Source organism: Nannobrachium achirus (assembly GCF_963921795.1).
Source record: "Nannobrachium achirus genome assembly, chromosome: 2".
NCBI classification, from domain to species: Eukaryota; Metazoa; Chordata; class Actinopteri; order Myctophiformes; family Myctophidae; genus Nannobrachium; species Nannobrachium achirus.
Window position 1 is genome coordinate 13,259,031 of NC_137811.1, and position 23,678 is coordinate 13,282,708.

Genomic DNA, 23,678 nt, shown 5'->3' on the forward strand with positions numbered 1-23,678 from the left:
CTATGAGCGGACCCCAGAGAGTTGTTGTCTCCTTCACATTACTGCTATACTACACCCCATATTTCCAAGCACTGGGGATGAAGGAGATCTGGCAGCAGTATGGCACTGGTGAGACTCACTTGCACTGCATCAAGCAGTCTCATCTTGGAGCACCACTAGCCAAGACAGTGATCAAGGCACATATGCCTTGGAGACAGGAGATGACTGCATGGGCCAGGTGAGGATTAAACATGTAGTTATGGCTTCTGACCGAGTACAATGTCTAACAAACTTTGGAGAGGCAAAGACCTTGACAGAACAAGACACAGTATTGGTAGCAGAGAAGTACAACTGCTGAGACCAACAAGGCACCTTTCTAGCGCATTTCTTGCCACCTGCTTGAACAGCCAAGGAACCTGAGGAAAGACTAGAACCAATAGAACATGGAACAGGGCATGACATAAAGGCTTGTCCTGTTGTCCGGGACAAGTGCCCATACTATGGAGTGGAGGGAGCAAGGGGGGTCATTAGCCGTCCTTTTGTTATTATTTCAATGTATGAAATTTTTATCCGGACAAGTGACTTTTGTCTCCGGACAAGTGAATGGGAAATATACTTGTCCAAAGGACAACTGCCTCAAAAAGTCAATGTCAAGCTCTGATGGATGGAAGGAGCACTTTGACTTTAGTACACACCTGCCATGTCTGAAGCAAGACACTCGACACTGATGGAGTTCTGTGCATCATATTTTGCCATGGAACAATGCCAAATCAATCCTGTAAAAACACCTCATACTAACTTGCATGCACACAATCCCAATATGGTGCACTTTGAGGGAAATTGTTATTTAATTGTGTGTGTGATTTTGTTGTGTAATTTTATTTGTCACTTTTATTCGTAAATAGTCTTATTTGCTCATTTAAACACCCATTTTAAACCCCAATTTAAAGTTAAATGTGGATGCTTACTTGTTGTATTTCTCACTAGTATGTCTTTTGTTATAAACAAAACAAACTTACTATAAAATAGTAACAAACTTACACAAAATACTATAAAAGTGCAAGTAATGAACAAAATCGTTTTTGAAAAATGTCATTGACATTGATATTTCAAAGACAAGATGATCCTTAATGGTCAAAACAATGTCAGAAATGAATTATACATGTCAGCATTAGTTGATTTAGACCTACTGCACCTGTTTTTACTCCTAACAATGGCCAAGTTATGGCCCACGGTCTTCGGAATAGCAAAATGACCTTGACCATGACCTTTTGAGGTCCAAATCGCCCAAAATGGTCAAAACAATATCAGAAATGAATTCCCCACACCACAATTAGTCCAAATAGAGGTATTACATGTGCATATACACCCAGAAACAGAAAAGTTGGATTTTCATCATAGCCGATGGCAGCCATATTTGATTTGGCCATTGCGCCATTCCTGGCACTATGGCGGACGAGCACCTCTGTGATTTTTCATGTCTAGGGACCCACTGACTCAGTTCAGGTGAGAAACTCCCCTAACACCAAATTGCGAACAGGACTTTAAGTCAGATACTGTATTATAGATGACATAATTAACACGATTACCTTCAGCTGTGTTCATCTGTGAAATATCCTGAGGAGTCCATGTACCGGTACATTAAAGTGTCACGTTCACCCAAAATAAACGTGTTTACATGAAAACGTTTTAGCTCACTGTCAACAAAACAACCTGAACCTTTACATTGTCTATCGTTGATTGTTATCCACCTGTTACCGCGGGAATTTACTGTAGAATTAGGTATGGGACATATTTGGCTATTCTGGCGGTTGGGATCACGATTACGTCACACTCGGCTCGGCTCTTGGCTCGGCTCGGCTGTGTCGCCGGAACTGACGCCCACCTGAACCTTCGATGAGGCACAATTTGTACTTAGAAATTAAGTACCACACCTGTAACCTATAGCAGGGGTTCCCAAAGATTTTTGTCTCAGGGCACCCCTATAAATATTATTTTCATCCGACCGAGGTACCCCTACATTATATTCGTCATTTTCACTCCCAATACCTTAAATTTATGCCATATTTTAGCGATTATGTTACGAGGAAAACGTTGAGATAATAGCCATTTTGGTCAGAACTGACTGAAAATAACTGTACTTCAAGTTTAAAATGATACTAAATATTGTTTTAAGTGTCCAAATAAATTCCAAATATTATCAATTTATCACGCGGCACCCCTGGACTGCTGTCACGGCACCCCAGGGTGCTCCGTCACCCACTTTGAAAACCCCTGCCCTATAGGTAGGCGCAGAGGGTGGGCGTCAGTTCCGGTGACACAGCCGAGCCGAGCCGAGCAGAGTGTGACGTAATCGTGATCCCAACCGTCAGAATAGCCGGATGTATCGCCCACACCTAATTCTACGGTAAATTCCTGATAACAATCAATAATAAACATTATAAAAATAGGGGGAACGAGAAAGGGGAACGTGACTACACTTGACCGAGCGTGAATGGAGAAAAGCAGAACTAACCACTGGGAAAGGGAAGGTGGCTGGGTTTGTCCAAGGGTGGTTGGAGAAAAACAGGGTTTGAGCGTACAACAAAATCGGAATGAAGCTGATCAAAACAATGTGCTGCAATGTATTCATAGTGAACTAACTAATGAACTTGAGTAACATATAACTAAGAAACACGTTTGAATCATTATGAGTGTGCTGAACTAGTTGCGACCGTCAGGTCGCAGTTACTATCAAAACCTCCAACGCCTGTCTGTCTGTCCGTCAGTCAGTCCGTCAGTCAGTCTGTCTGTCACGTCACACTTTTGCCCTACTCATATCTCCGCCATCGTTGCCCCTATCCATGTGAAATTTTCCACACACACTCCTTGTCTGGCAATCCACAACCTCCACCCTTTCAGGGACCCCCGCAGCTCCAGGGACCCCCAGGGACCCCCCGCCAAAAAGCTAAACAACAACATGAAATGACATTGTTGCCCCTATCCATGTGAAATTTTCCACACACAATCCTTGTCTGCCAATCCACAACCTCCACCCTTCCAGGGACCCCACCAGCTCCAGGGACCCCCAGGGACCCCCGCCAAAAAGCTAAAAAACTACCAAATGACGCCCCCCAAATCGGCTGCTCACTGCGTTGCTCTGCCGCAGACAAAGAGATGTCTACACACACATCTCATCAACATGGATCTCCTCTTTTCTCACATGCCCCTCTTCTAGCGCCATCATGAGGCCGGTTCTTGCAAAACACATTTACGAACAGAGCTCCTACACTTTGTGCCCTAATTTGTGCCGCAAATCGGTACACGGTAAGTCTACACTCATGTCTTCAACATGGATCTGTCCCATATAGCGCCACCTTCAGGCCCATTTTTTAAAACACATTTTTGAACACTGCTCCTACAGTTTTTGCCCTAAAATCACACAAATCGCTACACAGTATGTCTACACTCATCTCATCAACATGGGTCTGTCCCATATAGCGCCACCATCAGGCCGATTTCTTTAACACATTTTTGGACCTAAAATCACGCTGGTCGCTTATCTCCCGATTAGGGAGTCTTACTGGTGTAGAATGTAAAGTGTAAACATGTTAGTATAGTATAGTGTATAGTAAGTGATGGGCCCAAACTTTTACCCCCTATAAAAGAAATTGCTCAATGCTGACAGGCGGTCAGCAGGTGGATTTATGACTTGAATATATATATATATTTTTAATATTTTAGGCCAATACAAAAAACGATATACCAAATAACATACCTATGCCATAAATGCTAAGTTGGCAGCCAGACTAACTGATATTTCCTCCTTCTAATGTATGAGAGGGCTATGTTTTTTACATTTCTTTTTTTATTATTTTTTATGAAAGGGTTAAAATTGAGTTTGAAGATCCATGGCCAGAGTTTGAAGTTCAATGCGTTCAAAGGGCGTGTCTGATCAAATTAATATCAAATAGCCTAAATTATCATTCTAATCTAAATGTTTAATCAAGCAATTAAAAACTGTCTGGGGTGGTAACAAAAGCCTGGATAGACTTTAAAATTACCCCAGAAGTGTATCAGGTGAAATACCCTTTTAACGTGCAATACAGTCAGCTGTTAGGCCTACTATTATATTCTAACAAAGCCTCTGTCTGATTACACTCACATCAATAATGACATGAATAATAATCATTGACATGAATAAATATAATAATGATTTACATTGGTATTATTCACATGAATAATGATCAAAATGATGCACGTCAACAACACACACGCACGCACGCACACACGCATGCACGCACACACACACACACACACACACACACACACACACACACAGGTCGAACACTTTTGCTGACAGACACATTGCATTTACAAAAACAGGCTACAAAGTAAGGTGAGAAGAACGTTACCTTTTGAGCTTCTGTCATGTGAAGTAGATCAAGGTTTTACATGGTTGAAGTCCATGTGTTTATGTGTCATTGTGTCCTGGTTTAAAGCACCGAGTAGTGTGTTATGTATTCTAGGAGTAAAGTTCTCTGACTTTAGAGGAAGCTGCTGTGTTGTGGTCATGTGACCTGGACATGATGGTCACGTGAACAGCATGCAGGACGTGGAGGTCATGTGAGCATGCAGTGTGTCTCGTCAGCCACCAGATGGCGCCAGGAGGCAGCTCTGTGTAGCATAATGTGGCATGCATGGCATAATGCTCTTTTTATGAACAACTTTATTGAAGATGTTCAAATATATATTAGTACAGTGGTCCTTAAACTGGGGTCCAGGGACCCCCTGGGTTCCAAATCCCCTCTTAGGCCGTGTGCACACTACAGACATAAAGTTATAAAAATAAGCGAGCTAAACAACAGACACATAGACATCAGAGTAAAATAAAAAGTGTGCCTGTAAAAAAAAGTGCTAACAAGTAGTAGTAACACATATACAAAATATAGGCTACAGATAGGTGATGATACCATTTGAATAAGTGATCTCAAACTCAAATAGTGTGAGAAACCTCAATATGAAATGTAAAAGAACTATCAAATAAAGCACAGAGAAATAGTTATGACACATGTCAAAATAAACAGGCAGAGACGAGTGCCTGGTTGTATACTATTGGAAATAGACAATCTACAAGCTCAAAAGTTCACAACGCATCACATCCTGTAGGTTTGTAGACTTAAAGGCTGTGATAGAAATTTCAGCTCAATTCGGTACAAACTCCAAAGGTCTTTCCACATGAATCATATTAAATCTTCCTGGAAAATGATATATTATTTATGTCAAACATTCCAAATTGTATCCAAGATATTTGCCCATGAATGATCCCCTGTTGATGTCAAGACTATGTGTCACAAGACCACAGATTGTCATAGTTTGGATATATTTCAGAAATTCTACAAAGAAAGGGCTTATAACAGATTATGAAACCAACACCACACACACACTGCAGCTCTCTCCCTGCCTCGACATGGAGTCGTGTCATTTCTTCTTAACCCATTTAGGCCTAGAATTATTGAATGCTTTAACCAGTGAAAAATAGCAGATCTACAAGCTCGCAGCGCGGCACCGAGTGCCGCGCTGCGAGCTTGTAGATCTGCTATTTTTGAAAAAGTCGTGAAAATGTGTGCAAATCTTTGAATATATGTATTTTTAAAGCGAACGTTTGTAACTAAAACTTTGCTTCTGGGGTGGTCCCTGGAACTAAATATTTTGAGATGGAGGTCCGTATCCAAATACATATCATTTTGGGGGTCCTTCACATGAAAACCACTGACATAGTTAGTCTCTCAAGAACAGACTAACTGAGCTCCATTTAAGTGAAAAGGACCTTTTGTTTGACGATGGCTGTCCAGATTGCTGACATGGAAACCTGGGTTTTTCAAAAAACCTTAAAAAGGATTCAAAAGACACTTATAGAATCGGGTCAAAATTCGAATTTTCACTATTTTTCAAAAATAGCAGATCTACAAGCTCACAGCGCGGCACTCGGTGCCGCGCTGTGAGCTTGTATATCTGCTATTTTTCAATAGTTAAAGCATAAAATTATGACACACAATATAATGTGTACCCGTTCTAAAGGAGTAATTCACCGCAAAAATTACTTCTATCAATTACACACCCTATGAAGCATTGAATTAATGGAGATTTTTCCCCCCTCCACATTCAGGCAATAATTTAATGACCGGCAAAGAGTTTCCTACGGAATCTCCAACTGACCGATGATGACCTGGTCGTCAAATTATTGTCTCAGGAATATGAATATGTCGCTACGTATTAATAATGTAACAAACTTGAAGGGCTCAGCTTAGAACAGGCCCATAGCATCAAAATAGACAAAACAACAGTAAAACTTCCCGTGGAAGAGGAAATATTTGACTGTAGGCTTATCCTACGATCATCATTGAACCTTACAGTGAGTCAACTGTACACAAATAAGCATGTTTGTTATCAAACTCGACAATCCATCCGTAAACATTCGTTATTTCAATAAACCAGAAGACAGTATTCTTCTTTTGTGGGACATTTTATTATGAAAGAGACAATTATCATTAAACATTCATAAGTTACGTTAGAGGGACACATTTTAGGATATCTGTGTGTGTGTGTGTGTGTGTGTGTGTGTGTGTGTGTGTGTGTGTGTGTGTGTGTTCAGATGAATGCACACAGTCTCTCCAGAGAAGCAGGGTTTCTATTGCTCAGAAAGATGAGTTCTTTCTTTCCTTCTTCTGTTCGACCTGAAAAAAAGAAAAAACACACAAAACGATTCAGTGGGACTAAAATACGACGTGCAGGGGTCATCGATATGTCCATACATGGACAAATGTGTCCATGGCAAAGACTTGGCCTTAGATTATCTGTTCACAGACATTATAATGTTCTTATTTTGATCATAATAATACACAATTACTGAATGTTCAAGTCTCCACTAGAGTTCACTAGTACTAGTGGACCACCATAACTCTTGAGAGTTCCGGTCATTCAGGGCCATCTGCAGTATATATTTCTGGTAATATTATTTCCCACTCATTTTCTATGTCTGTGGAAAAAATTGAATTTTGACAAAAATCTCCACCACAAGACAACATGGCGATGAACCCTGACAATGTGGAATAATTCCCCATTGTCCATAAGAGATTGTCATGCTTTTGAATCCTTTGAGCACAAGCTTTAAAAATGGTTACTTAAGTTGTTAACCAATCCTGCATCTATTTATAATCTATCCTGTGATTTATCTGATAACGTATTGTGAAAATAGTTGTCATTAAAGGAGACATCCAGACCAAAACACATATAGGGTTAAATCTGCCTTTTATCATACCCCTTCATACCTGCTTTAGTCGATTTTTTTCATAGCTGCCCCTGTTGCTAGATTTCGGCTGCCCCTGTTGCTAGATTTCGCAGGCTCTCTCATAACTAACACAGTGGATTGTCCTTAGGCTAGTGCGGTCATTTCTTTAGCTTCAAAGTTAGTATTTTTTTATTGGATTGTGTTTACACAACGTCCTGAGACGAACCACACCGCTGTTTTGACCTCACAGGCACCCTTACTTGTCAAACAGACCCCTCCCTCCCTCCCTTTCTAGCCTCTCCTCTCCCTGCTCTGGTGCAGAGCAGAAGCCGTTTGACAAGTAAGGGTGCCTGTGAGGTCAAAACAGCGGTTTGGTTGATCTCAGGACGTTGTGTAAACACAATCCAATAAAAAAATACTAACTTTGAAGCTAAAGAAATGACCGCACTAGCCTAAGGACAATCCACTGTGTTAGTTATGAGAGAGCCTGCGAAATCTAGCAACAGGGGCAGCCGAAATCTAGCAACAGGGGCAGCTATGAAAAAAATCGACTAAAGCAGGTATGAAGGGGTATGATAAAAGGCAGATTTAACCCTATAAGTGTTTTGGTCTGGATGTCTCCTTTAATAGTGCATTTTGCCTATAACTTACTACGTACATAAGTAGGTAGGTTTTGTACCTGTTCTGTTTTCCGTTTGTAATATAACTTAGAACTGAAATTAAGACTGAAATTAGCATCATTGCTGGTGTGTTTACTGTTGCTGTTATGTAATACGTTTTATATTGCCAAATACTTAGAACTGAAATTAAGACTGAAATTAGCATCATTGCTGGTGTGTTTACTGTTGCTGTTATGTAATACGTTTTATATTGCCAAATCTGTCTGATGAATCGCTTATACCTTATACTGTAATTATTTGTACCTGGAATGAGCTCCCTGAAATGCCCACATTCACAGCTTTCAGAGGACAATTGAAACAGTGGTTCAAAAGCAATCAGTCTTGTATGACTTATCAGTCCACAATAGAGTAGGTCTGCCCTAGTAATAGTCTTAATCTTTTCTTATTTTCCATTTTCTTATTTTACTGTTTTTGAAATGTATCGTGCATTTGTGTTTCTTGCACTATGCTGTCCTCTAACCCTCTTAGGTCTTGTTATGTCAGTATTGTTTAGTGTTTAATGTCTGAGGACTAGAGCAGGGGTCATCAACGTTTTCAGGCCAAGAACCCCTTAGTTGAGCGAGAGATGAAGCAGGGACCCCCCACAACCTTTTCATAGATTCCATATAGTTTCATCGTTTGACAGCACAATCATCAGTTTATTTTTGATTCATGTCAATTTGAGTTTTCAGATACCGGTACTTAACCACTTGAGCGGCCGTCATTACCTAATAAACTTGACTTACCACTCTGTACTTAGTCTGCTCTTTTCTCCTCTACACGAAACCTCTTTGCCGAAAATAGCCGATCTACAAGCTCACAACGGGAGCGTGTCGCTATTACTACATGTCATCTTTTCAAACACCCTACTCTAACCCTCACCCTAACCTTAACGTCCGTGGAGTGAGTCGCTAACCCTCCGGTTGAAATGATGGGCATTCGCAAAAGCGAGATTTCCCCGCTCACAACGCCTCGCAGAGCTTGTAGATCTGCTATTTTTGGCTAAAGTTCTCCAAATATGGACGCTAGCGTTCAAGTGGTTAATATAGAAAGGGAGAAAAAAAGCTGCTATCACACAAAGATTTGGAGGACCCTAGGGGCTCCGGACCCCCTGTTGAAAACCCCAGGACTAGAGGAGTTTACACATGTGCTCATGTGTTTCATACTCGTGTTTCTGTGTTCATCAACTGGTACTGTCCCGTCATAATAAACAAATAAAGTACAGTAAAGTACAGTAAAGTCACTGTACACTCACTGTGAGCGTGCTGTAGCCAGCAGCGGTCCAGATAATACAGGTAACAGCTCTCAAACTCCTTCTCGCTGTAGTTGGAAACCGACACTGGGATGAAGGGATCCATGCTGTCAAAACCCTCCTGAGAGAGAGAGAGAGAGAGAGAGAGAGAGAGAGAGAGAGAGAGAGAGAGAGAGAGAGACACACACACACGTTTGTATATCTTCACACGTTTGTATTATTACTGTATACTACTGAGGACATCAAATATTTTATGAAAATAGGGATAAAAACTGTTTTGTTAGTCCACGTCCCAATCTGTGATTTGTGAAAACAGTGCAAGAGGAATCCCTCCCTACACTAGGGCTGCATTTCCTAAACCACTGGTTCTCAAACCTTTTTGGTTGCAGTTCCCCCTTATACTGACCCCCTTCCCCTGCTTACAGCATTTTGCTTATATAATTGACATCAAAAGTACAGTTCCAATGCCAAAATGTTCAAAATAAAACAGCATAATGGCAAATAAACATTGCTTTCTATGCAATAACAGTTGTACTACTGAAGGTTATTGATGTAGTTTGGTTTATAAATGTGAAATCAGAAGGTTCACACAAAGACTGTCAATGTTTTGTACATATTCCCATTTTCTTTCGCATATCCCTAGGGGTATCCGTACCCCCATTTGAGAAACACACCTAAACTATAATGACAATACACTCACTCTCAATGTTCTCGTTGCCCGCTGCTGCTACTTGTGTAATAGTTTGTTATATGTAGTCGTTTTTATTTGAGCCTATACCTCAAGCGTTTTTATCCTCGGTGATATTGTGCTTGTCATATGTTGTGGAAGTGTTGATGTGCTCTTTCCTTTTATCAGCAAATCTATTCATCCATTCATATCGTTGCTGTCGGGATGAAACCTCTAAACTTTAGTTTGAATGTTTGCTTTTCATATCTGCTATTTTTTAATAGCCAAAGTATAAAATATTGGTTAAAGTGGTTAAAATGCTGGGGACCTCCTGGTCAGGTTCGTTTCACCATGTCTAGAGAGGGTGCAAGTGGTTAAACTGAAGCAATGTATGATCGATTCACAAACCTTTTATCCAGAGACTCAAAAGAGAAATTAGACTTTACCCGGGACCCAAGCTAGTGAAAATAGCAGATCTACAAGCTCACAACTTGAGCTTGTAGATCGGCTGTTTTCACTACTTCTTAAAAATATATTTTCTAATAAATGGAATTTCTTAGGTTTTTCTTTTATTTCTTGAATTTCTTTTTTTTTTATCATCGATTTCTTTTATTTTGTTCATGAAAACAGCAGATCTCAGCAGCTCACAACAATTTGCTTCGCGCTGCATGTAGATTGGCTATTTTCACTACTTCCGATGAAAAAACCTTTTTGGTACAAAATGCAGAAAACAAAAGATTAAGGGACCCATAAAATATGTGTCCGCGACCCACAAATGGGTCCCGACCCAGTATTTGAGAACCAGTGCCCTAGGGCAGGGGTTTTCAAAGTGGGTGACGGGGCACCCTGTGGGGTGCCGTGACGGCAGTCCAAGGGTGCCGCGAGATAATTTGAGTACAAAGTACAAAGTCATTTTCAGTCAATTCTAACCAAAATGGCTATTATCTCAACGTTGTCCTCGCAACATAATCACTAAAATATCGTCACTGTCGGGCAGAAACCTCGTATCTCCAAGTTTCAAATGTGTACGTCTTTTGGTAAAGACTGTCGCACAAAACTAGTGAAAACAGCCGATCTACAAGCACACAGCGCCTCGCACCGCGATGTGTTTTCACTAGTTTAGTACATTTTATAGATGATAAATACAAAACGAACGGTTTTGGACATACAAGGTTTCCACCCGACAACGACGATATACTATAAATCTAAGGTGCTGGGAGTGAAAATTATAATGTAGGGGTGCCTCGGATTAAAAAAGAAATATTTATGGGGTGCCCTGAGACAAAAAAGTTTGGGAACCCCTGCTCTAGGGTACCACGACAGCCTGCTCTACTGACCTCTCCCAGCAGCTCCTGGGGCAGGTAGGCCGTGTTGGGCGTGTAGAGAGACCCCGTCTGGGAGAGAGAGGCCACCACAGCCCCCCCACACTGAGGAGACAAGGAAGGAACACTCACGTTATCATTGTGAAAAGAAACAAGTGATGTTTGCACCAATTCTTTACAAATCGTAGTAGCAGGGTTCCAACACATTTTTACCAATTCATTTCCAAAACTTTTCCAGAATATTGAACCCAATTTCCAGGACTATATAACAATAATTCAGCTCAATAACGAGACGCTTACTCCTATGCGCAATGCCCAAAGATAGGTAGTGTATGCCAGCGGTTCTCAACCTTTTCAGACCGTGACCCCTGAAATAATCATATTTTAACTGGGGACCCGGCACTCTGACAAGAGGAATTTTGTATAACAGTTTTATTGTGAAAATAGCCGATCTACATGCTCACAACGCCTCGCAACGCGAGGCGTTGTGAGCATGTAGATCTGCTATTTACACAATTTCTGCCTCTAATATTTGAAATTTGGGTAATGTTTAATTTGTCATTTCAGAGGTATTAACAAAATCAATAACCAAAGACAATGCATAGCTATTTTTTCCAGGACTTTCCAGGACCCTTGATCAATTCCAAAACTTTTCCAGTACTGGAAAAATATTTTTCTAATTTCAAAATATTTCCAGGAATTTCATGACCGTGGGAACCCTGTAGTAGTCTAAATTAACTTTTACCCAGTCATTGTTCATCAGCTTTCTGAGGTTATGAACCAGAGTCAGCTCATCTGGAGACACCTGAGATTGAGAGAAGAGATAGAGATAGAGAGAGAGATCAGTTATTCCAAACCTTTTATCATTTCAAGGACCCCTAGTTTAATTATCCCAGTGTTTCTCAAAAATGTGCATGCCAAGGACCCCCACATTGATAAAAACACCCATATGAACATGGTGTGTGCCAGGGACCCCCAGAAGAGAAGTTTTTGTGTTAAAAAAAATTCCAACACTATTCCAAAAGAATGATGTGTTCTGAGCTTGTACATCCGCTATTTTTGAAAGGCCAACATAAAAACATACCGGTATGGATAAAGTGGTTAAAAATGATTGGCCGGGAATGCGTCTTTGTCGCTTTAGATTTGAACCACTTCAACCATTATGTCATGCTTTAAGTATTGAAAAATAGCAGATGCGAGCTTGTAGATCTGCTATTTTTGAAAAATCATGAAAATATGTCTAAGTCTTTTTGCCCCGATTCTATAAATGTCTTCTAAATCATTCTTTTAAATGAGTGGCTCTCAAACTTTTTCATGTCAAGGACCCCCCAAAATGACATGTATTTGGCCGCGGACCCCCATCTCAAGATATGTCATTCCAGGGACCCCCAGAAGCAGAGATTTGAGTTACAGAAGTCTGCTTTGAAAAATATATATTCAAAATTTGCAAATATTTTCACCATTTCTCAAAAACAGCAGATTTACAAGCACGCAGATATTTGCTATTTTTCAATAGCTAAAGTAATACATAATTCCATGGGTTAACATTTTGCCGGGGAACAGTGGAGGTGTGTGCGACTGTGCGTGTGTGTGTGTGTGTGTGTGTGTGTGCGTGCGTGTGCGCTCTCACTTCACTCTTGTCCTCCTTCTTGATGCTGGTCCGCCCCCAGAGGGCGTTGACCCCGTCCACGGCAACAGCCAATCGGAAGCCGGCGTCTGGCTGTCCGCTCTGCAGCCTGAGCTCCTTCATCAGGGCTCCCACCACGTCACTGCTGCTCTTCACCCGAGATATACCCTGAAAACATCCCATAATATATACCCTGAAAACATCCCATAATATACCCTGAAAACATCCCATAATATACCCTGAAAACATCCCATAATATACAAGATACACCCTGAAAACATCCCATAATATATACCCTGAAAACATCCCATAATATACAAGATACACCCTGAAAACATCCCATAATATATACCCTGAAAACATCCCATAATATACAAGATACACCCTGAAAACATCCCATAATATATACCCTGAAAACATCCCATAATATACCCTGAAAACATCCCATAATATACCCTGAAAACATCCCATAATATATACCCTGAAAACATCCCATAATATACCCTGAAAACATCCCATAATATATACCCTGAAAACATCCCATAATATACAAGATACACCCTGAAAACATCCCATAATATATACCCTGAAAACATCCCATAATATACCCTGAAAACATCCCATAATATATACCCTGAAAACATCCCATAATATACCCTGAAAACATCCCATAATATATACCCTGAAAACATCCCATAATATACCCTGAAAACATCCCATAATATACCCTGAAAACATCCCATAATATACGTCACTGCTGCTCTTCATACCAGATATACCCTGAAAACATCCCATAATATACATCACTACATCCCATAATATACGTCACTACTGCTCTTAACACGAGATACCCACAAAATAGGCTGCAGTTAACAGTGTCTGGCCTATACATAGGTAACAATGGCATTTTTTAAATAGATCAGGGAATGGGGGGGTTAAGAAAAGTATTCCAAGTAATGCAAAGAAAATAAACTGCAAAACAAAAACATTGTGCTCAGTGACTAACAGTAATCATGAAACCATACAAATATAAAAGAATGATACAGCATATAACAATATACAGGTTATAGGACACATATTGACAAAGAAAATGGCATGAGGCATATGCCATTTTCCGCATAGGCACATTGTCATGTGCCTATGCGGAACATGACAAAGATTACAAAATTAAAAGGTATTTAAAACACAACTGAAAAAAGCTAACCCAGAAATGGTTTTATATCGAATTCCTCAATTAGGCCGTGAGGAGCCATAGTATTGAGCATATAGATATAAAAAGCCTCACGTTGGAGGAGACGACGATTGTGGTCTCCACCACGGAGTGGTGTGTTAACCTTTTCAATGCCCCAATATCTGAAAGAGGTGATGCTGTGACCCTTTTGTTTAAAGTGGGCTGCCACAGGGTCACCAGGCTTCACTGCTCTTTTCCTGAAATGTCCTGTAAATGCATTTTATCCACAGGTTTCTATCCATGTTTTGCCTTTCAAAGATATTTATACAGAAAGGACCGTATTTTTGCAGAAACCCGCAAATGGCAAGAAGGTAGAAACTACTCCATTCCCATTGAAAAGCAGAATCCACCTGTATTTGGGTAAAGTGGTGATAATATAAGGAAGGACACCTTCAAGTATGTGTCAACGCCTTCCAAGTATGTTCCACAGCTTGGAAGTCTAGAACGTGTGGAGTGGAACAATGACCTAGGGTAAGGTTCAAGGTTCAAACACACTTCCTGGGTTAGGTGATCCAGGTGGCTGGGGAAGGGTTGTATGAGGGTACCATGCCCTTGCTTGCCTTGTTAGGCCTTCACCAGTGTTTTGTACTGAGTGTGGGCAGCAACCTGTCTGCGTCAAGTCCGTAAAGGGAACGCGAAAAGGGGGGAGAGGCTAGGGGCCTATGCATACTCCACATTTAGAGACAAATTTATTTCGGTTCGGGAAGTCACAAAATCTCGGTGGCACCGAACAACCGAATTAATGACGGAGACTCCCGGTGAGATTTGCCGGGTAGTGTATCCCCGCGCTTCTGGGGCATAGAATGCCCACGTTCCAACAGACTATAGAGAAAGAGCCACATGGACTCACCTGGTCCACCAGCTCCCCTAGTGGCCGCCCCTCGTCAGTGAACTCCCTCTTCGTCCACATGTAACGATGTGTTGTCTTCAGCTGAGGAAGAGGCAGGTATGGTCAATGTTATGAAGTGAACGCACGCACGCACGCACGCACAGATTTTCAACCTTACCATTAAGCAATACAAAATATCCATAATACCCCACCTTAATGGCTTGACAAAACGTCACATGGAAACAGGGCTACCTTTGACAGGAAGAGGTCGTTGGTGGTTTTAAAGTTGCGCAGCCAGGTGGAGGCCTCCAGTGGCTGGTCGAAGCGAGACGTGTTGAAGGACGACGGCAGCAGCTCCTTGCAGTTCTTCACCCACAGGTGAGCTGCAGGGACAAGAGCCACAAGCACTTGTGTGAGTGTGTGTGAGAGAGTGTGTGTGTGTGTGTGTGTGTGTGTGTGTGTGTGTGTGTGTGTGTGTGTGTGTGTGTGTGTGTGTGTGTGCATACCATCGGGTATGTGAAGGACCAGCCATCCCTGTGAGGAGCAGTAGTGCACGGTGTGACAGAGGGACAAGGTCTTCCCAGAGCCCTTCAACCCATCTGATACATGCAACTTGAGTCAAAGGTCACTCTATAAACAGGGGTTGACACTAAGGTCTCAGAGGCAATTGCCCATCGGGAAAGTACAGGTCATGTTGCCCTCAAGTCATGGCCGTTTCCCTCATAATCGTGAAATCGTAAAATTTAAATTACCGCACATTTGAACTTATTTGTTACCTTCTACTTGCAGTGATGTTGCTTGGTTTTCAATGTAATGGGTCCAGGGACCGCCAGCCTGGTGGTCATTCAAATGGGTCCCAGAAATATTTGTATGGTTCCCCAATAAAATGTTTTTGAGCGTTGTGAGCTTGTAGATCGGCTATTTTCAAAGGTTTGCCTCTTTCTTATATTATTTGGCTAATGTTTGTTTTTATAGTATAGTTTGTTGATTACTTTTAATGAGGTAATGGTCTATTTTCTTTTCTTTCTTGAGGTATTAAAAAGGTCTTAATAAGACCTTAAATTATGACTTCACGATCATCTGGGGACCATCTCAAAAGAGGGAGAGGGAGACGAACTCTAGTCCTGTTCCGAGTATCTAAAGACAGATATCTCATTATCTTACTGCACCTGCCTGGTCGGGCAACCAGGTAGCAAACTTCACCTTCCCAACCTTTTTTTTTATTTTTTTTTTACCTGCACCGGGCAGTTGGGCAACCATTAGTGTTAATCCCTGTATAAATACTCGGAATGGCTCAATGAGGTTTTATAAGAACATGAAACAACTGATTCAACTCAACGCCTTCACAGCTTTAATGAGGTTTACTTTGGCTTAATGACTTAATTTGGCTTAAAGATTGGCGTGCCGTGGCTTAATGACCTTAAATGTGGGGGACATCTTATGCTGTCCTCACTCATACCGAAATGAAAATACTAAACCGCATCCGTAAGTACTTGTAATAAGTTATAAAAAGGCATGCAATGTGACGACTTCAAATCAGTAACAAGTTTTGCCTCATTTACAATTAATGCTTTTTTTGTTTTTGCTGTGAACTTGTAGATCTGCTATTTCCACACCAGCACTGTACAACGAAATATAATAGTTACAATGGTTAATTAGACGAATCAATTCAGTCGGTTATAAATGATCTATATGAATTTCTTGTGTCGATTAGTCGATACGTAAGAAAATAAAACGCACTCCTCGATTATTAGGTTGTGAATATTGTTTTTGATTTACATGTATTTTTGGGTTAACTGCCCAGCCCTACTCAGAACTAGGGGTGGGACGATATGGAAAAAATACAATATCGTGTTATTTTCCCAAGCGGTATCACGATACACGATCTTATCACGATTCTTTCATGTTGGTTTTTATGGTTATTTTTCACGTTACTTAACAGCACAACCACCTACAAGGTAACACAAACTAAAAGAAAAAGATTGATAAATTGACCCTTACAAGTATATAACTCTGACAATATACAAATGAAACCAAATGGACTGTTTGTATACTGTATACTGTCAGAATTAAGGGGAGACCTTGACATTTTAAAGTTTGAGAACTACTGATTTAGACCAAAATTCAGATTTAAATTAATTCTGCAATGAATCTCCGTATTAACAATTCAACAGGATTTCTTTATAAGGCTCTCCGTCATTGTATCACGATATACAAGATATCTCTGAAAAGGCGTATCGTGGAGACATTGTATTGTCTCAACGATATTCATCACCATATCGCCCAGCCCTACTCAGTCAGAACCAGCTAAAAGAGGGTATTGGTGTGTCATAGTAGCATTCAGAGGATACACAGCAGGTATCTGAGGGCAGGTTTACTGTAGTCAGCTCTCTGTAGGTAGGAGATGACCTCCAGGGCAGGTGGTCTGACCATCACACACGCTTCATTGAAGGTCTTCGCCTGCACACAAACACACAGGAACACCTTTATGAAATCTTGGGACTTTGTTCACATTGCCGGCAAACGCAACTGACTCGTTTCTCAAATCTGATCGTTAGGACTGAGTCTAGTGTTCATTTCGTCGACTACAACTAGTGCGAAAAATGTTGGTTGACTACCTTTTATCATGAAAACTAAATAAAAACTAAAGGGCGACTTCCCCACTTTTCAACCTATCTTCATATAATTGGTCCTCACTATAATGTTCATGATGAAATAGCATAATTCTTTCTCTACTCAGTATGTGTCTCATAGGAGGGCTGTGGGCAGTTTAGAAACCCCTCTCTGCCAGTGACCTCATCAATGGGGAATCCAAGCTAATAGAAACTGCAGGCTTTCTATTCCGGAGAATCTATCTGCAATGTTATAATGTGAAAGTGCAGTTTTGTCAGCTCCAAACAAACTCAATCAAAACTCACTGATGCACCCAGACTTGGTTATACGCAGGCATGAAGAAGAACATTGTCCACAGGTTGAACTTGGTTTGCATATTTTGCTTAACTTGATATAGAGTCTAGACAGTGCATTGGTACAAACAGCTTTTCCCCTGGGATTGTTCTCTCCGACTCTGGTAGAAACCATTTCGTCCACCCAGGTGCATACCCATCCCCTCATCACCAGGCCTATTTATGCACTTGCTGAAAACACAAATTGACATGAATCCAAAATACACTGACGATTGTGCTGTCAAACAATGAAACTATATGGAATCTATGATAAGGTAGTGGGGGTCCCTGCTTCATCTCTCTCTCTCTCAGCTAAGGGGTCCTTGGCCTGAAAACGTTGAAGACCCCCCTGTGGTGAAAAAAGTGCAGATCTCTCTCACCTGCTGTTGGAAGCGTGGCGGCAGGCCGTGGGGGAACAGGGTCTTGATGGTCGCGGGGGGCAGCCGGTAGTACTGTCCTGCATGTCTCTCTGAGTGACACGCCTGAGAAGACCAAGCAAAATATATGTGGTTGGACAAGACATTTTAAACACTCATGTACTGTAGGACAGTGGTTCTCAACCTTCAGGCTGTGACCCCCTAAATAATCATTTTAACTGGGGACCCCCCCCCCCATCCTTTTGTACAGTAATTAGCAGAAAGAAGTTCTTGAGGGAAGGGACAGTCTCAGTACTTACCGGGTCAGTCTCCTGGGTTCTGAAAACGGACAGAGGTTCCTGTGCATGCTCACGGGCCACGGCCAGAACCTCCTGCTGCTCACACAAACCTGTGTGTATGAGCCGGACCTGCACACAGGAACACAACAGAACAGAACAAACATCATGTATCTGTACTGTTGATTTTTAGTTTTTTTGTTTACTACTTCTACTGTATGCATTTGATGCCTGGATACTTCTATCCTTGACCTTGTGCTGTCCTTTCTTATTGAATGTTGCTCTGGATGACCTGGAAAGCTATTAAAAAATAGCATTATATTTTTTTTAGCATTATTTTTAGCATTATATTTTTTTTTAATTGTGAACATTTGAGCAAATCTTTGAATTTAAAGCGAACATTTGAAACTCAAATCTTTGCTTCTGGGGGGTCCCTGGAACACAATAATTTGAGATGGGGTCCGCGGCCAAATACATATAATTGTGGGGGTCCTTGACAATGCCTAAATTGTTGATTGTAAATCGATGTATCTGAGAGAAAGAAAATCAATAAAAAATACATCACAATCAATCAAACTATCGATATCATAATGGTTCAACTTCTGAGTGTATTTTTACTCACCGTGGGTCTCAGTCTGAGGAACACTTTGTGTAGCGCCATGGTCTGGAACACAGATCACCAAGTATCAGTTGTTATTATGGATCATGTAATCAATAAAAGCATATATGACTACAGCTTCTTCTGAAGCTCAATTCTTACTCTGCTGTGCTTTGCGGTCACTCTCCGACAAGAAGTGATCTACAAACTAACAGGCAGCGTGTTGTTGTTAAATTATTGTCGGCGAGAGCTGCACTATTTATAGCCGGGGAGCCACTGGGCCAAAATGAGAGAGGACCTGTGATGTCATGACATACTCCAAATTGTAGTTTTTCCTATTAATTTGGTCAATAAGGTACACAGAATGAGAGGCCTGCTCTGCCGGAAATACTGCGAAAAAAAGTTTCCCATTGACTTCACTATACTGGAAAAAAACACACCAAAAAAAGTAGCATGTGAGGGGTCAAACTAGGGGTTCTTCATGATTCTGAATCCATTGCAAGCATTTGTTTTGCACGAAAAACATTCCTTGGGTTAGATTTCAGCCTCTCAAACCTGTGAAAAGTGATGAGTCATCACTTTTCACTTTTATTTTGGTCCGTTTTCTAGCCCAAGGAATGTTTTTCATGCAAAACAAATGCTTGCAATGGATTCAGAATCATCAAGAACCCCTAGTTTGACCTCTCACATGCTACTTAAAGCATATTTTTTTTGGTGTGTTTCTTTCCTGTATATTGAAGTCGATGGAGTGAATATACAAATGGCCATAACTTTTTTTTGCAGGATTTCCGGCAGAGCAGGCCTCTCATTCTGTGGACCTTGATGACCAAATTAATAGAAAAAACAAAAATTAAAAGTATGTCATGACATCACAGGTAACATCCTATTCTTTGAGCTTTTGGCCCAGTGGCTCCCCGGCTATTAGTATTAACAAGTCTATTTATGCTCGATTTATGTACTACTTGTGTATGTCGTATGACATGCCTAATTTATTTAAGCTGTCGCCTGAATTGTCCTGTAATTGACAATAAAATCTCACGTCCTGTTCAATATTCTCATAAAGCCATACACAACATGTCTGTCAAACACACATCAACACCATATTCAAAAATGTAGAAGGGCCAGCAAATGTGTCATTGGACCCAGTGGTAAGAGCTCCTGTGCATACATCTCTGTGCCAAATCCTGTCTGTCTGTACCTGCCCTTGTACTATACTAGTTCAGGGTTCCCACACATTTTTTTACCAATTCATTTCCAAAACTTTTCCAGAATATTTAACCCAATTTCCAGGACTATATAACAATAATTCAGCTCAATAACAAGTCGCTTAGTCCTATGCGCAATGGCCAAAGACAGGTAGTGTATGCCAGTGGTTCTCAACCTTTTCAGGCCGTGACCCCCGAAATAATCATATTTAACTGGGGACCTGGCACCCTGACGAGCACTAAGAGTTGAGGAATTTTGTATAACACGTTTCTATTGTGAAAATAGCAGATCTACACGCGTTGCGAGGCATTGTGAGCATGTAGATCGGTTATTTTCACAATTTCTGCCTCTAATATTAGACAATTTGGCCAATGTTTAATTTGTCATTTCAGAGGTATTAACAAAATCAATAACCAAAGACAATGCATAGCAATTTTTTCCAGGACCTTCCAGGACCCTTGATCAATTCTAAAACTTTTCCAGTACTGGAAAAATATGTTTCTAATTTCAAAATATTTCCAGGAATTTCATGACCGTGGGAACCCTGCTAGTTACAGACTCCAGCATTGCTACCCGGCTCCGATACACATCCACAACTGAAGAGAAAACCCATGCATGCACAAGTAGAAGAGTGACTGAGAACTGGGAAGAATCAAACACTTGGCTTAACAGCATCATTCAGTGGGACCCCAATAGAAACAAGAGCCAAATGGAAACACGACCAAGAAGGACTTCTTTGGTGTTATCCGTTTAGACCAAGTGTTTGACTGTACTCGTGCTGTTTGCATTTCTGTCTATTTAAGTATTCAATCACTCAATCAAATATGAATATAATAAGCGAACTGCAAGGTATGTTGGCGAATGTTTTCTGTGGCCGGTCATACAACACACAGCATGCCTCAGGAGAGCCACATTAAAGAGGAAGACCACCCATTTTCAATATTGAAATATGTCATTAATATACCTTAGAGGAGTTGTGTGGAAAAAGAAAAAAGTTCCCCCCCTTCTGTGTTGCCTAGAACTGGAGGATTGATTTTGGGGTTTGTACTGTAATTTACAATGTGTGATGTCATCAAGTTGTAATTTACAATACAAACCCCAAAATCAATCCTCCAGTTCTAGCCGCAAATTGCAACACTAGATTTTTTTATATTCGGATGAATCTAGGGTTGCAATACCTCCCATAGGGATCCAATGCATCAAAACATTGTTTTGCTATCTGATTGTATTAAACGACTTCAAACTCACCAATATTGTGGCTCTATGGAAAGCTTGGAATTTACTCTTGCTATCTGCAAAGTGTTTGTTTCTGAAAAATCCACTGTATAATTGTTATGATTTATTTTCTGTCAAGAAATCCGAGCAGACATGGTTTATTTTCTAAGTGTTGAACTTCGGAAGCGCTCGTCTTCTATAACGCCATGTCCCGTTGCCTCCTGCATAATGTGACATTTAGAACCAGGTGGTCACAGGAGTCAGGACCGTTGAGGGATTTTCCACGAGCGCTTCCAAACTCCAGGACTTAGAAAAAAATATCACCTGAAACAAATTTCTTGGATAGAAAGTAGCTCCTAACATGTCTACTGTGGATTTTTCTGAAACAAACACTTTGCAGATAGAAAAAGTAAATTCCAAGCTTTCCATAGAGCCGCAACATTGGTGAGTTTCACGTCTTTTAACACAATCAGATAGCAAAAAAAACGTTTTGATGCATTGGCTGCCTATGGGAGGTATTGCAACCCTAGATTCATCCGATTATAAAAAATCTAGTGTTGCAATTTGCGGCTACTCCAGTTCTAGGCAACACAGAAGGGGGGGGACTTTTTTTCTATTTCCACACAACTCCTCTAAGGTATATTAATGACACAGTTCATTATTGAAAATGGGTGGTCTTCCCCTTTAATGTATTGTCACAACACAGAAGAACACCCAAGCAGCAGTGTTGTCACAGGTCTTTCCTCATTTCCCAAGCATTAGATTCCCTGTCTGTTCTGTTGCATGTATGACATGTCAATTCCTGCCACCTGCCCCTGCCTGATCAATCTTGGCTCCTGATGTAGGGTTAGGTGAAGCCTTATGATCATGTGATTTGTTTATTAGATTTCACTAAATATAGTCCCCATGGGAAGTGTGGGGGGAAAGTCTATACAAATGGATTAACACTTTTTTTTCTCAGATTTAAAAATATGTGTAGAATATTCTGTGTCCAAACCCAAACAGCTAAAGAGCAGCCTTCCCCAGAGTGGACATGGTATATTGTTTACTTTTTATATTGCCAGCCTGTTAGCCTACCTACGGTATTATAATATAGTCTGCTCTAGCTTTTTTATATATTTGGAAATACAAAACGAGGTAATTTAGGGTCTCGAGAGGGGCTAAGCCTGCTATAAGCAGCTTATAGTGAGTCACCAAAACTATTAGGCAATAACAATCAGTGCAAATTGATCATGTTGATATCATGATATCCACATTCCTTCAGATTTTGGCCAGCAGGTTAAGACAGTTATGGATTATGGAAGTAACAATTTAAAACATAATAATAATAAACAACCCTATCTCAACATATCGATAGGAGAGTGGGGGATCCCCTTAATTCTCCATATTGAAGGTGGCACGTTCTGGCAACCACCGAAAATAGCCAATCTATCGTTGTGAGCTTGTAGATTGGCTGTTTTCGAGCGACAGCGTCGTTGTGCTCACCTTGCGTGTCAGTAGAAAGTCAAACGGTGCAGAAAGTCACACAGTGCAGTGTGGAGCACAGACCACGGGCAGCGCCATCTTGCAGTTATCTCAAAGCAAGAAGTGACGTCACGTGACTCACGTCGTGTTCACTTCCAGGTCTGTGTGTCTAGGAGTATGTTGAAGAAGGAGAGGTCATATACAAAATAAATACAAACATTTAAATAATTATAATCACAATTGTAATAACAACAATAATAATAATTAAAAATAAACAATACTAATAACAATTAAATAAAATAAGCGCAATTGTATTTGTTATTTTTTAAAGCTGCAATCCGGTACTTATTTTAAATGAATGAAAAGTTTGTTTTAACCAATCTGTAAGGTACATGCATGCTGCATGGCTGTGTTTTACTAGTACAATATAACAGTAGCCCCACTGCAGTGGTTGCAGGTGGTCTACTCTTCCATTGACACATTTAGGTCAGAACCCATGCCATGAAAAACATACAGCCTAGCCTTATATATTTTTGAAGCGGTGAAAGCCGCTTCCAATGAGTGGCTTTGTGTGTCCCACGCCCATATATGGTCATTTCAGTCCAGAATGAACAGGTTCTTTCAAAAACAAAATGTGTGTTTCATGTCCATATATGGTCATCCCAGTCCAGAATGAACAGGTTTTATCAAAAACAAAATGTCTGTCACCTCATGTCCATATATGGTCATTCCAGTCCAGAATGAACAGGTTTTATCTGTCCC

General features: G+C 40.7%; 2 protein-coding genes across 3 annotated transcripts in view; both read right to left on the reverse strand.

Moving 5' to 3' along the window:
- Positions 1-4,520, reverse strand: part of gba1 (glucosylceramidase beta 1) — a 33,391-nt gene extending 28,871 nt beyond the window's left edge. Inside the window, exon 1 of the mRNA XM_080737157.1 lies at positions 4,374-4,520. The gene's annotated coding sequence lies outside the window, so the exon portion shown is untranslated. The remainder of the gene's footprint in view (positions 1-4,373) is intronic.
- A 1,968-nt stretch (positions 4,521-6,488) lies between these two features.
- dap3 (death associated protein 3) lies at positions 6,489-23,027 on the reverse strand. Of its 2 annotated transcripts, XM_080737591.1 has the most exons (13): positions 22,938-23,027; positions 19,056-19,097; positions 18,458-18,565; positions 18,162-18,263; positions 17,188-17,296; positions 15,343-15,435; positions 15,089-15,219; positions 14,858-14,938; positions 12,780-12,944; positions 11,895-11,954; positions 11,165-11,254; positions 9,164-9,281; positions 6,489-6,695 (listed from the first exon to the last, which is right to left on the reverse strand). In XM_080737591.1, the coding sequence occupies exons 2-13, from the start codon at positions 19,092-19,094 to the stop codon at positions 6,610-6,612; spliced, it is 1,182 nt and encodes a 393-aa protein (XP_080593717.1). In that variant the 5' UTR covers positions 19,095-19,097; positions 22,938-23,027; the 3' UTR covers positions 6,489-6,609. The 2 variants fall into 2 exon arrangements, with proteins under 2 accessions (XP_080593717.1, XP_080593718.1); XM_080737592.1 differs by lacking the exon at positions 15,343-15,435 and having other exon boundaries at positions 17,215-17,296.
- Between the last annotated feature and the right edge of the window lie 651 nt (positions 23,028-23,678).